This window comes from Sturnus vulgaris, chromosome 5 (assembly GCF_052056855.1).
Source record: "Sturnus vulgaris isolate bStuVul1 chromosome 5, bStuVul1.hap1, whole genome shotgun sequence".
Classification (NCBI taxonomy): Eukaryota; Metazoa; Chordata; class Aves; order Passeriformes; family Sturnidae; genus Sturnus; species Sturnus vulgaris.
In genome coordinates this window covers 6,336,423-6,350,683 of record NC_142247.1, presented here as the reverse complement: position 1 = coordinate 6,350,683, position 14,261 = coordinate 6,336,423, and the positions used below count along the sequence as shown (strand labels likewise).

At 47.2% G+C, this 14,261-nt stretch overlaps 1 protein-coding gene across 2 annotated transcripts; it reads right to left on the bottom strand.

Annotated features, from left to right (window-relative positions):
* Positions 1 to 2,214: 2,214 nt before the first annotated feature.
* On the bottom strand, positions 2,215 to 14,099 carry LOC148223527 (killer cell lectin-like receptor subfamily B member 1B allele A). 2 transcript variants are annotated; one of them, XM_088164698.1, is made up of 9 exons: positions 13,894 to 14,099; positions 12,357 to 12,464; positions 10,993 to 11,079; positions 8,618 to 8,707; positions 6,358 to 6,450; positions 4,919 to 4,978; positions 4,217 to 4,359; positions 3,476 to 3,585; positions 2,215 to 2,931 (listed from the first exon to the last, which is right to left on the bottom strand). In XM_088164698.1, the coding sequence occupies exons 1-9, from the start codon at positions 13,973 to 13,975 to the stop codon at positions 2,784 to 2,786; spliced, it is 921 nt and encodes a 306-aa protein (XP_088020824.1). In that variant the 5' UTR covers positions 13,976 to 14,099; the 3' UTR covers positions 2,215 to 2,783. The 2 variants fall into 2 exon arrangements, with proteins under 2 accessions (XP_088020824.1, XP_088020825.1); XM_088164699.1 differs by having other exon boundaries at positions 10,993 to 11,076.
* Between the last annotated feature and the right edge of the window lie 162 nt (positions 14,100 to 14,261).

Below are 14,261 nucleotides of genomic sequence, written 5' to 3'. Positions count from 1 at the left end.
GTCAAAAATAGCACTGTGGCTTTTAACCACAGAGCATTCAGAAGTGAGTACTCTCTTCATGCTCACCCACAGAAGGTAATTCTAACAGCTGCAGGAGATTCTCCAGGCTGGCAAAAAAAAACCGAGAAATGCTGTCAACATGGCTGTGAATCATCTGATGCTCCAAAACTACTGTTATTATCCCCAGATGTTTGTAACTGAGACACTCACCATCACCTTTACATTCCCTGATCAGTTTGGCCAATAAGATCCAGACAATTCCTAAAATGAAAGCTGATAAACAAGAGAGGAATTTCTTCAAGGGTAAAGGCAGAAATACCCTCCAAACTTTATCACTGGAAAATTACTTTAAAATATTGCCATGATGTAGGGAGAAAAATGCAAACAACATAAGGGAAAAGCGTTTTACAACAGGGCTCTCATGGGACTGACTTGAAAAGTCAGAGTTGGATCCTGTGGTGCTGCCTCCTGCCTGCTGCTACCCCAAATAGTCTTTGTTTATCTTTTAACACTCACTGTTCATAGAATCATGGAATGGTTTGGATTGGAATAGACTTCATCTAATTCCGACCCCTCTGCCACAGGCAGGGACACCTTCCACTATCCCAGAACCCCATCCAGCCTTGGACACTTGCAGGGATGGGGCAGCCACAGCTGCTCTGGGCAACCTGTGCCAGGGCCTCACCATCCCCTGAGTATAGAACTTTTTCCTAATATATGCTCTAAATCTTTTCTGTTTCAAAACTGTTCACACTTGTCCTGTCACTATCTGCTCATGTAAAAAGTCTCTCTCCCTCTTTTTTTATAAGCTCCCTTCAGGCACTGGAAGGCCACAGTGAGGTCACCCCAAAGCCTTCTCCTCTCCAGGCTGAACAATCCCAATTCCCTGAGCCTTTCCTCCCAGCAGAGCTGCTCCATCCCTCTGATCCCTTGGTGTCCCTGCTCTGTCGTGGCTCCAGCAGCTCCCTGTCCTTGCTGTGCTGGCCCAGGGCTGGGTGCAGCCCTGCAGGGGGGTCTCAGCAGAGCGGGGCAGAGGGGCAGAATCCCCCCTCCCCTGCTGCCCTGGGGCTCTGGGTGCAGCCTAGCACAGGGGCTGGGGCAGGGCCAGCTCTCACCCACAGCACCCCCAAGCCCTTCTGCCAGGGCTGCTCCCTCTGCTCATCCCCAGCCTGGATTGATCCCGGGGGTTGTCCTGAGCCAGGTGCAGCACCAGCACCTGGTCTTGTTAAAACCCCATGAGATTCCCATGGGCCACTTCCCAAGACAGAACAGAGCAAACATCACACTTAGCACCTTGGAAAGTCACTCACCATTTGAAGCCTTTGCAGCAACAAACCCAAAACAGTTCCAGAAACTCCAGCATGTGCTAAGAAGGAAACCTGCCAGAGATTGCTGCAAGCTCTGTACCATTGTCAGTGCTACCTTTAAGGTGTTCTTTGTGTGTCCTGAACCCTGCCTGCTGTTCTGACAGCCAATCTGCATTGGCAGTGCATCCTCCCTGAAGTGGCCATTTGGCAGTGAGGTCCTTTTCTTGTGTTGGTACATTTGTCATTTAGAGCCAGATAAAATTGTTTCCATGTGCAGTACTGCAGGAACTTCTCTTGTTTATGTAAAATATCACTTGTCTCTGAAACGTCTATTCATGTCTGTCTCTGCTTAGTTACTTCTATGCAACAGCTTCTGGCCTTTTTAATGGTTTGGGGTGGTTTCTGTTAAGAACCTTGCTTTCATTCACTGTTTTCTCCTAAAATAAAATTAAAATTCCTTGGTTGTGATTTTTGTCAAGATAGAGCATTTTTCCACCAAGTGTATCCTGAATACCACAGGTGGCTTGAGACACAGTTGGGATACAGGTCCATAGAAATAGGACAAGGCCTGAGGATCAGCTCTTGGAGGTGTTGCTGTCACAAGTTCTTCTTGTTAAAGGTCACTAATGGAGCCAGTCCTGGGTCCAGGATGTGCCCCTGTGTGGCTGGTGCTGCCAGCCTGGCCTGGCCCAGGGAGTGTTACTCATTGCCCAGCAGCAGCAAGAATTAAACCAGCTTGGCATTCTCTGAGGCACTGAGCACAGAAGCAGTGAGAGATCAGGTTGAGATTTCTTAGGAATTGCCTGGCCTTGGCATCAGGATTACACCCTGACCCCACCAGAGTGAGGAGGAAATGTTTCACCCTTCCCTTGCAGTAGGGATGAGAGATAAACGAAGAGTCACAAGCTATAAAGTCTAAGTTTATTTTAAAACTTAGATCACAAGATGAGAGAAGTGTGAACAAGTACAACACAGAGGCAGAGGAAACAAAGAACAGCAAGGACTGGGGTTGCCCTTCCCCACCAGATCCCAACCAGAAATCTGTGCTGCCCTTCCCTTGTGGCTGCAGGCAAGGCCAGGCTCTGACCAGGTGGGGAAGGGACTCCTTGGGCACAGGCAGGGCTGGGAACACAGGGCTGTGCATGGATGTGACTTGCAGAGTCAGGATCTCTTTGGGATCACCCCTGGCCCCAGCCTGGACTCCTCTCCCCTGCCTCTGCCTGCCTGGAAGTGCCACCTCTGGCATGAGACAGTCCCTGACTCGTCCTGTGTGCCAGAGCCAGCTCTTGCAGAGGGGATGCAGCCAGGCTCAGACACCATCAGGGAAAGGCTGGGCTCAGCTGGGCCATGAGTCTGGAGGGAGGCTGCAGGAGTCCCTGGCAGCAGAGATTGGGCAGCTAAAGAGAAATGAGACACATCCCATCCACCCTTCCTATAGGAAGCTGGGGATAACATATCAGCCTGGACCTCTTCTTTTCAACTCTCCTTCTGATGCCTTTTTGACATTCTTGCAGCTTTTTCACACAAGTTCTGTGTTAGATGGGATCCATGGCAAGGTGCAGTTCCTACTTCACCGTATCCAATGGACGTGCAGTGATAGGCATCAGGTTCGATTATACTGAACCTGATCGGGGAAAAAAGTCAAACGTGATTTCATTCCTGACATGCAGTGAAAGGCAGAGTGGCACCTGCTCAGCTCTGTTACTGTCACTGGGAGCAGGAACTGTCTTGATGGAATCTCCCTCCCAATCCTCACTTTAGTCCCCCACATCTCCACAAGAGTTTCTGGGCAATGCTTTCCCACCCAGAAACATTCCCCTGCTTTGCTCCCCTGCAGCCCATGGTGCTGACATCAGCTTCTCTCTTGTCCCTGCCTCCTGTCTCCTTCCTTTCCCCAGGGAACTGCATCCACTCAGATCCTTCCTTCCCCAGCACAACTACAGCTGTGTCCTCTCCTGCCATCCCTACAGGACAGCCCAGTGTTCTCTGGCACTGAAAGGCTCCCTTTCCTTGGCACAGCCATGTGCTGAAGCACCTGGATCTCAAGGAATCTGCTTCCCCCAAAGCACAGTCCCTGATCTCCCTTGGGCTCTCTGCTCTTTGCTCTGGCTTTGGGATTTGCCCCTTGCCAGACATTGCATGGCAGGGACTTGCTGGAATGAGCTCACATGGCTGGGTCATGTTCCACGTTGTTGATCCACTTCCACTTCTTCTCCTCTGGAGAGTATATGAGACCAAGTAAGTAGTATGCATGTCGTGATTGTGAGTGAAGGTAATCCTGGAAAGGAAGCCAACAATGGGAAAATATGAAAATGACATTTTCTTCATGAGAGGCACAGAAGTCTCAGTGCTAATCTCCCAGTATAGAGAGTGTAGTGTGCATCCAGCCATAGCACCTCTGCCCACAGCTCCAGAGGATGAATTTCTCCATTTGAGAGTCACCTTATGAATATAATAAATGGAATAATACACCTGTGGTGCCATTATAGGTGTAATTTGTAGTCTAACTGGTGTGACTTGATACCTGGGGTTACTTTTTCCTTCTGATGTGGATGGCAAAGCATTTTCAGGTTTTGTCACAGCCATGGCTCTCACAAAGAAGTGTCTGTTCAACCTCCTTGGCCTGTGTGCTATATCCCTGTGAAACCCCAGCCAGCTGGGCAGGGAGTTTGCTCCTTCCCATGGCATCAGGCCTGGGCACAGAAGCTCCCAGGGGCAGGACTCCAAGCCCCAGGAGGCCTCTCCCTGGGCTGGGCTTTGCTCCCACTGCCACCACTGGGGTGTCCATGGCTGGCAGCACATCCCAGAGCCCAAGGACATGTGACAGGAGCTGGCACAAGTGGCCCTGCTCAGCCCTTGGCCAGGCAGCTCCAGCCCCCTGAGCAGCTGCCCCAGCAGTTGGATCTCACCAGCTCTTCCCTGCTCTCAATGATCACCAGGTCTGAGCCCATGGCAGTGCAGTTGTCACGGCACGATTTCCAGTCCTTCCATTTCCTCTCTGGAGAAAAGAAGTAGCATTTTCTCCCATGTTTTTTCCATGGTGGGGGACAGCCTGCAGAATGGAAGAAGAGGTGTGGAAAATCCATGTTCACACTGCCCAAAGGATGCCACAACAAAAGAGAGGTCAGAGAGGCAATTATAGCCACAGAAATGCCTGTGTGCTCCTGCTGAGAATTGTCACCAGAGCACCAGGGATCCCCCACAGGCTCTGGAGCTGATAGTAGCCCAAAATCACCAGACAGGAGCCAGACAGGGAGCAGCACAGCAAACATCATCCAGCCTTTCCCATCCTTGCTCAGCAGCTCCTAAACAGCCCCAGGGAACTGCACTGAGGTCAAAGGCTGGCAATGGAGGCCCTCGGGAAGGCAATGGAGCCACATTGTCCATCCTGCTCCCTGCAGTGCTGGGCTTCCAGAGGGTTTGTTCTTCCTGTCCCTTTCCCTGAGCTCATTCTGGGTATGAGGATAAGGTTTGTACTCCTGAGATCAGAGATGTTTTCACTCTTTGCTATCCTTCAGAACAAAATCCAGTCACACCCCCTCTCAAACCACCTTGATAGTCAACCCAACCACTTTTGGAAACTCCCTCTGGAATGACAGAGGATTTCCTACCTATTGCCTCCTCAGTGATGGTTGTTGTTGAGTCCTGTTGGTTGTTTGCAGGTGGACCACCTGGAAATAAGAACACCATTTCTGCTTGCAAGGAATGACCACTATGTCATGTGCTGTCAGAGCTCTGCTCAACCTCTCTGACCTCCCATCACCCAACACAGAATGTAAACTCTGCCTCTTTGCTCATGAGTCTGCTGGCAAAATCATAAAATTTTAAAATCATAAATCATTTAAAATCATTTTTTGGATCATAAAATCAAAAAAGATCAGTTCAGCTTCCACTGAGTAAAAGGCAACACTTGTTCATCTACACAATTTCTTTCTTAATTATGATTCTGTTTCTCAAGTTCCATCTGGATGTCAAGTTTCTCAGGGTATTCATATTTCAGGTCACCAAGGCTGGACTAAACCCACACAGGAACTCTAACTAAAGCCAGACCTAGATCCAAGTCTAATGACTCCTCTTTCCATGGTAAAGGTAAAGCTGTGTTCTATGCTAATTACACTTCATTACTTTGTGCTGGTTTACAATATGGATTTTATTTTTCCCATTCTCCGGTGTTTGACATTTTATCAATGTCAAGGCATTGTCACATAGCAACCCTGAATCCTTGGCTTGGAAAAAGAAGATTCCATTTCCTCCCCCAGCCCTATTTTTTAAGTTCCAAGGATCCAAGGCTTTGCCATGTCTTCCCCATGTGCTTCTCTGAGCACACAGCAAACTCCTGGACTCGACAGTGATTGGTTGTGGAGGCTTCTCCAGCTTTCTCAGCCATCAAAGGATGGAAAGTAGAAATGATATCTGAAATTTAAAATACTTCCTTGAAAACATTCAGAGGAATTATCAAATGGATTTTTTTTTTTTTTTCTGGTGGAGATAAGAATACTGTTTTCTACAAAATATCATTTATCTGTTTATGGAACTTTAAAATTTTTGTGAAATCACTGCAGACACCGACCAAAAGGTTTTCATGAAAATAAGCTGCAAATAAATTCTTTTAAGTTTTGACTACAAGACTTCTTTCAAATGACCATTATGAGTTCATAAATATTGGAAGATATTTTGTTGTCACATCTTGGCATCATAAGACAACATCATCACCCTGATATATTCTTAAGGATTGCAATCACAAGACCAATAGGAATTATTTGATCATTACTGGTTTCTTCAAAACATCTGTGCCATAAATTCCTCAGTGTTTGAACATTGTCGTTCTCACTTTTGTCACACCTTTTCTTCTTTTGGAATTTTGAACTTTCAAACCCCTTGGCTTTTTTGCAGATTTCCTCCTACAGCCACGGGTGCCTAAAAACTGTTGTCCTTGGCCTTCCCACCAGACTTCTGCTCCTCCTGGCCTTGGGATGTCACGGCCTGGACATGAGTCAGTGGCACAGAGACACAAATGAATTGCCAGTGTGACATTTTTAGCAGGACTTACCTGGCAGTGTCCAAGACAGTGCTAGGGCCAGCACAGCCAGAACCAGGACAACAAGCAGCACAGCAATGTGAGCTCTGGAACAATGCCTTGGACCTACAGAGGGACAGAAACAGAAAGATGTGGGGAACAGCTGGACAGAAGCCCCTTTCCCCTGCATTCCAAGGTGCCCTTTTCAGGCTCCCACTGGCACTCTGGAGCTTTCCAGATTTCCATGCTGGAGCCAGGCTCAATGTCCTGGGGCTTCCCCACTGCCTCTGCAGCCCTGTGCTCAGGGAACTGAACACATCCCAACCTAACCATGGTTTGAGGAGAGGGGAAAAGCTGGAGAGTCATCATTCAGGAAGGGGCATTGGTCCAGCCGGTTTCAGGAAGTGCAGAAGGTGATTAATATGCAAAGATTTCAGCTGGAATAGTTCAGCCTAAAGAAGCCCTTGGCTTTCCAGGTTTGTCATTCCCACAGGATGAATGCTTTCCTAGAGCAGGAGGTGGCAGCTCTGTGCACATGGTGCTGGCAAGAACTGTGGGAGGCTACATCCTATCTTTCAGCAGCCATTCCCAGTTGAAGATGCCAGATTTCTTTGGCTTTGGTGGCCAGGGCAGATGGAATCTGGCAGGAGCAGTCCCCTGCCCAGCCTGACGTGCTGGTCAGCACCAGACTCAGGGGGAGCCAGCACTGCCCTGGCAGCCCAGAGGGCAAAGCCTGTCCTGGGGACATCAAACACAGCCTCAGCAGCCCCTGGGGAGGGGATCATCGTGCTCTGCTCAGCCTTGTATGGGATCTCCTGGAGCCCTAGGGGCACCTCTGGGCCCCTTGGGATTGGACACCAGCTGGCAAATAATCCCCATTAAGCCACTGGCTCCCTGACCCCTGCATGGCAGAGAGGAGAAGGGAGATGGGCAAGGGTAAAAGAGGGAAAACTCCTGGGCTGGGATAAAGATGGTTTAACAGAAAAAGAGAAGCCATGCATGCAAGCAAAGCCAAACAGGGAATTCATTCCTCACTTCCCATGGGCAGGCAGGGTTGCAGCCAGGCCCAGGAGAGCAGGGCTCCACCACAAGGAGCAGTGCCTTGGGAAGACTGAATTGACTGGAAAACTGCCAAGCTGTGTTACTGAGGTGACTCTGGCAGTCAGCATTTGTCTGGATGGGAGTAAGATGCACCATCCATCTGAGTTGGGTGGTCTTTAAAGAGCACTGGCTTGTGACCCAGAAGGGTCCTCTGGGATCCCTGATGCCAACACATTGCATCTTCATCCTGTCTGCTGAAATTCAAGGGCACTAATTATACCCAGTTTAACAGTAATGAAACATTTCAGACTCATCAAAATGACTTCAAGAACAAATATGATGATTCACGCTCCAAACCTGTCTCCCAGATCCAAGGGAATTCCTTCCTATTCTCTTCCAGAGAAGCTGCACTGAGAACATTTTCTTGGTCTCCCACGATTCTTGGTGTCATTTGGTATCAGAAGTGCTTTATGCAGAGTATTTTGGCTAAGGCCATTTGTGTCATTGAGTTTCTAAAGTTAATTTGCATGATTTAGTCAGAATCCAGGACTGATTATGGAAGTGTCTCAAGTTTGCTCAACTATCAAAGGATGGAAAGTAACAAGCAAAACCAATTGAAATTTCAAAATGATTGCTTGAAAACCTTCAAAGGAAGTGCCACCTTGCTCTGATTTTGATTTTTTAAAAACATTTCTTTGGATGGGATGATGATGAAGTTTTCTTTCTCTAAAATATAATGTGCTGTTATAAACTGGGCTTGCATGCACAGATTGAGCACAAGGCTTTTATTTAGAGAAGGTGAAAACAACTCCCTTTAAGAAGTCACTTTGAACTTCGCTGTCTTTTTCAAATGAGCTTTTATTCTTAAATCTTCTAAGATTTTTGGTGCCACATCTTGCTATCATAATAAATTCTCATCACCTGGAAACATTCTCACATATCCCAATTAAAAGACCAATAGGCATGATCTGATTTTGTTTCTTCAAAACATTTGCATAATAAAATCTTCAGTGTTTGAACATTGTCAGTTTTCAATTGGATTTTGTCTTTTTTATCCTTTTGGAATTTTAAACCTTCAAACCACTTGATTCTCTGACACATTTCCTCTTACAGTCATGGTTGGCTAAAAACTGCTGTCCTTTACCTTCAAACCAGACTTCTTTTCCTCCTGGCCTTGGATGTCATGGCCGGGACCTCAGACACTGGGAGACAGACACAAATTCATTGCTGTTCTTACATTTAGAGCACTTACATGGGAATATCTGAAACACAACAATGAGGAGGAGCAGGATTATCTCAGTAACCAGGACAGCAACTCGTGTTGTGGAACAACAGCTTTTTCCTAGAGAGAAAGAGAAAAAAGTCAAGATTAGGGGAAGAGCTGCAATAAAACCCCTTTCCTCTGCATTCCAAGATGCCTTCTCAGGCTCCCACTGGCAATCTGGAGCCTTCAAGCTTTCCATGCTGGAGCCAGGCTCAATGTCCTGGGGCTTCCCCACTGCCTCTGCAGCCCTGTGCTCAGGGAACTGAACACATCCCAACCTAACCATGGTTTGAGGAGAGGGGAAAAGCAGGAGAGTCCTCCCAGCCCTGGATGGCACAAGGACACACAGAGGGTGGGTGGGTGAGAGAGGGGCTGCCTGAAGGAGAGGGGCCTCAGTAAAGAGGAGCTAAAAAGGGCTGCTCTGAGACAATGGGATCCAGGCAGGATGCTTGGCTCTGCAGGAAACATTCAGCAGAGAAGGGCATGGTAGGGAAAATGAATTAATCCCTTTGCAAGGATTGACTGAGTAGGAACTGGGCAGATCTTTCAGTACAAGGCAGTTCCTTGTGAGGTGCCTCAAGAACTGTAAGATATACATCCTAAATATAAAATGGATACTCTGTCAAATCCCAAGGGATATCTGCAGGGGGATAATGCTAATGCTGTTATTTAGCTCCACTCAGTGCTCTCTTTCCACCCCGGCACTAGGAAGTAACAGATCTGATGTGGACTCACAGTAAGAACATAAAAAGAAACTTCTAGAGGATCCCTGGGAACATCAGCTCTGCTGTCCTGAGCACACACCAGCAGAGTGGTTCAGGTTTCAATTGAGCTTTTCACATCCACAAGTCCAAGTCCCTGCTCAGGTGTTGGCCAGAGCAGCATGTCCAGGACCATGCACAGGCAGGCTTTGAACATCTCTGGGATGGTGACTCTACAGATTCTGGCATTAGGAATTCCCTGAGTGAAGGCCCAGGAATTCCCTGAGGGAAATGTCAGAGTATTGCTTGTGGAACAAAGTCAGGAAAGTATCTACAATGCCCCTCCTCTTCTTCCTTATCTCCTGTTGTTCACTTTTCCCTGCTGGTCTCATTGTCCCATTCACTTCACATCCATACACAAATGGGGAGAATGGTTAAAATGTGGAAGCCTGAAAACTGCAGATCATGCTAAATGTGGAGCTGTGACAAAGTTTTCTAATAAATACAAGCCAGCTGGGAAGGATGCACGTGGACAAGTGTAAAGTTGAATGATGTGGATACAAAATAAGATCTAGGATGTTCCATATTTAGGAGATGGTCAAAAGCATCCAGATATTCAGCACTGAGCCCCCTTGGTTCTGTATTCACACAGAGATAAGGTTTTCTATGAATTTAAATGCATTCTGCTGGCTTGTGGAATTAACCTCAGTACTTCATGAACACTGCATTGGACTCACTCTCAATGTAAAATTCGCAAATTAGAACAAGAATGGAGATGGAAAAAGTATGTCACGACAAAAGAGAGGTCAGAGAGGCAATTCCAGCCACAGAAATGCCTGTGTGCTCCTGCTGAGATTTGTCACCAGAGCACCAGGAATCCCCCACAGGCTCTGGAGCTGATTCCAGCCCAAAATCACCAGGCAGGAGCCAGACAGGGAGCAGCACAGCAAACATCATCCAGCCTTGCCAAACCTTGCTCAGGCATACAGAGAAATGCTCAGGACACAAAAGCAGCTCTCAGATCCCCAAAGTCTGCTTTGCCTGATGCAGAATTGGGCAGCAGAGGTGCTACAGAAAGCACCAACATTTGTGTGCATTGCCAGGCACGGTAGCAGCAGGAGCAGGAAAGGAGGAGCTGGAAAGGGGGATGGGATTCAGGGAGACAGGGCCTGCAGGAGACACTTTGGTTGGAATTCCAGCAGCTCCTAAAAAAGAGAAAAAGTCTAAAAATATCCAAATAACAGCATGGAATTGCACAGAGATCAGAGCATGGCAATGGAGGGCCCTTGGGCAAGCAGCACAGGCACATTGTCCATCCTGCTCCCTGCAGGGCTGGGTACCAGAGGGATTGCTCCTCCTGTCCCTTCCCTGCCTCAGACTGCTCTGCTCTGGCAGCAGAGAGGCAGCAGTTCTGCCCTGTGCAGCAGCAATGCAGAGCTGAGCCAGCACTGCTTCCAAAGCAGGTGCAAATGCAAACCCTCCATGGGCTCCAGAGCTCAGCCTGGGAGTGTCCCAGGGGAAGCTTTGTATTCCTGACACGGCAGAGGGGTTGTTTGTTTTCCTTCTGAACCAAATCCTGACACAGTTCCTTTTCTCTCCCCCTTCACAGTCAATCCAACAGGCTTCTGCCAACTCCCTTTGGAATGACAGAGCATTGCCTACCTGGTGCCTCTCCATGGCTGGGGGGTAACTTCGTTGAGACATTTTGGCTGGTGGAGGTCACTGTTGTTGAGTCCTGTTGCCTTCCTGCTGTTGGACCATCCAGAAATCAGAATACAATTTTTACTTGCCAGGAATGACCACAGTGCCACACAGTGTCACAGCTCTGCTGGACCTCTTTGGCTCCCCCATCATGCCACACAAAATGCCAACTCTGCCTCTTGGCTCATTCTTTGCAAACAAGCCCCAAAGCTGCAGCACACACCAAGGTGTTGCCTGGCTTCCAAAGGGCCAAACTCTGGAACTGACCCAGAACTGCCCCAGCCCTTCTCAGAGCAGAGGGAGATGTGAGGCACAGCACACACAGACCCACAGCAAGGACAGACAAACCACATCAGCTCCAGATATTCTGCTGTATTAAATGCAGCTAATTGCAACTCCTTATGTTGTCTTGGTTTATTATTCGTTTTTAATTTGTCCTTTCTCTGCTATTGCACATTTTATACACATCAGAGCACTATCAGATATGTTCCCTGTACTCTTTGCCTTGAAAATCCAAAAGCAATTCCCTCACCTAAGTCTGTGTTTTATACCAAATACATTAAAGCTTTTGGCATCTTTTTGCCAGCTCTGAGTAGCTGGGAGACTCTGGGACTTGAGTGTGGTTGATTGTGGAAACCTTTCAGACTTACTCAATTATCAAAATATGGAAAAAGACAACAAGTAATATCTCACATTTAAAACTGATTCCTTGAAAACTTTTTAAGAAAGTACATAGCTTTAATAATTAGAATTGTTTTCATGGAGATAAGAATGTTTTCTTTCTATGGAACTAATGCATCTTTCTAGGTAGCTCAGATATTGTTATGAGCTCAGTGATATCTATGCAGACACTGGCTTTTATTTCACAAAGGTGACAAATATTCCTTTAAGATAGAACTTTGGCATCTGTCTCAAATGAGCTTTTATTCCTAATTGTTTTAAGAGTTTTAGTGCCACATCGGGGTGCCATGACACCATATCATCATCTCAAAACATCCTCAAGGATTGCAGTCAGATTAGGGATAGGCATTAGCTGATCTTGACTTGTTTCTTTAAAACATTTGTGTCGTAAATTCTGCAGGCTTTGAACCTTGACAGTTTTCAATTGGGTTTTGGCTTTTTATCTGTTGGATTTAAACACTTTCAAACCACTTCCCATTTTTCTACAAACTTCCCCTTACAGCAATTGTTGGCTACAAACTGCAGTCCCTTGCCTTCAGACCAGGCTTCCATTGCCCCTGGCTTTGGATGTCATGGCCTGCACCTCAGTCAGTGGGACAGAGACACAAATGAATTGCCAGGGTCACATTTCTAGCAGGACTTACCTGTGAGTGTCAGATACAGTGCTATGAGCACTACGAGGATCATCACAACCAGGACAGCAGCCAGTGCAGCAACTCTGGAACTCAGGGCTCTGGAACAATGGCTTTTTCCTAGAGACGAGCAGAAACACAGAGATATGGGCAGCAGCTGCAATAAAACCCCTTTCCTCTGCATTCCAAGATGCCTTCTCAGGCTCCCACTGGCAATCTGGAGCCTTCAAGCTTTCCATGCTGGAGTCAGGCTCAGTGTCCTGGGGCTTCCCCACTGCCTCTGCAGCCCTGTGCTCAGGGAACTGAACACATCCCAACCTAACCATGGTTTGAGGAGAGGGGAAAAGCAGGAGAGTCCTCCCAGCCCTGGATTGCACAAGGACACACAGAGGGTGGGTGGGTGAGAGAGGGGCTGCCTGAAGGAGAGGGGCCTCAGTAAAGAGGAGCTAAAAAGGGCTGCTCTGAGACAATGGGATCCAGGCAGGAAAGCAGCCCTTTTCTGAAAGCTGGAGAAAGGTATCTGCAACGTTTTGTGCACAAAACAAGAAGAGAGTTTGTAGACGTTCCCCAGGAAAATCACAAGAAGAGAAATACAAAAACGTTATTGAAACTGTATAAAAACTTGAAATTATAATAAAAGTGAACCTCTCAATCAGGTGACATCTACTGTGGTTCCCTGTCAAGTTAGCTAAGAATTTATCGGTTGAAAGGGGTGATAAAACCCTGTTTCCTGGGGTGTTCATAATTCCAATGATCTGAAAAGACATGAGGAGGCTTCACACTATGTGGAGAAGGCAAGCACTGGAAGGCAAGAACTAATTTCTGTCACAGTGAAAGGAGGGTTAGAAAGAAAAGAAAGAAAAATGAAAATGCAATACAGAAACACACTGTGTGAAGTTAGTTATATTTAGGATGTTCATTTATGCAGACATTGCAAAACCAGCGCAAACATTTTTGCAATCATTTTCAACTCATTAAAGAAAGATAAATAAAAAGCTAGAAATTTGCAAAGTGTTTGATCAGAAATCAGACTAAACCTGTCCATGAAACATTTCACACCTGTGCATTACACAAGCAGTTTGTACAGCCAGAGCAGCAGGAGAAGCCCTCAGGCAATGCCTGCTGTGCTCAGGGAGCAGGAACTGCTGTGCAGGAGATGATGCTGCAAACTCCTGCAACAGCAGCCACTCCATCCTCAGCACTTTGCTGCAGGAATCTCACTCTGCTGAGGGACACCAGGCCTGGGCCAGGAGCAATGGATGGTCAGCTCTGGAATAGTCTCCAAAATGCACAGAAACTACTCTTAATATCACACCAGAGACGCTCCCTCACACTTGCACCTGAGCAAGAGAAAAGTAGATCTGATAACAACTTGTCTGTGTAAATATAAACAACCCGATCTGGACACTGCACCTGCAGTTTTCCAGCTCGGGCCCTCATGCTTCCCTTGTGCTCTTTGGGACTTTGCTGCTCCAAGGAACTCTCTCAACAGATGTGGGAGAGAGACTGGAGAATGCAAAGAAAGCTCAGTGCTCAGCACTGGACCTACCTTGGACATCAGGGACTGTCAGGATTCTGGGTCTGCTTGGTTCAGACAACGTCAAGTCAGCATAAAGGACATTTTCTGCCATTCTTGTTCCACTCTCTCCTTTCCTCCCTCGGCTGTTCTGAGAGTGAGGCTCTGGGCTGGGTACAACTCAGAGCTCCCTCCTCTTTCTAACCTTCAGGAGGAAGTTCTTGGCACATCCTGTCATGCATAGAATTCTAATGAAAAGAGAAGTCTATTTATACTTCATCTCTTGATGGCACAGGGTTCTATGTCAAGAAAATGAGGAAATAAAAGCTCATGGACTCTCTGAAGTCACCTGTGTTGGGAAGTGGTGCTGGCATTGGAAGTGTCTTGAGTTCCCAAAGCTC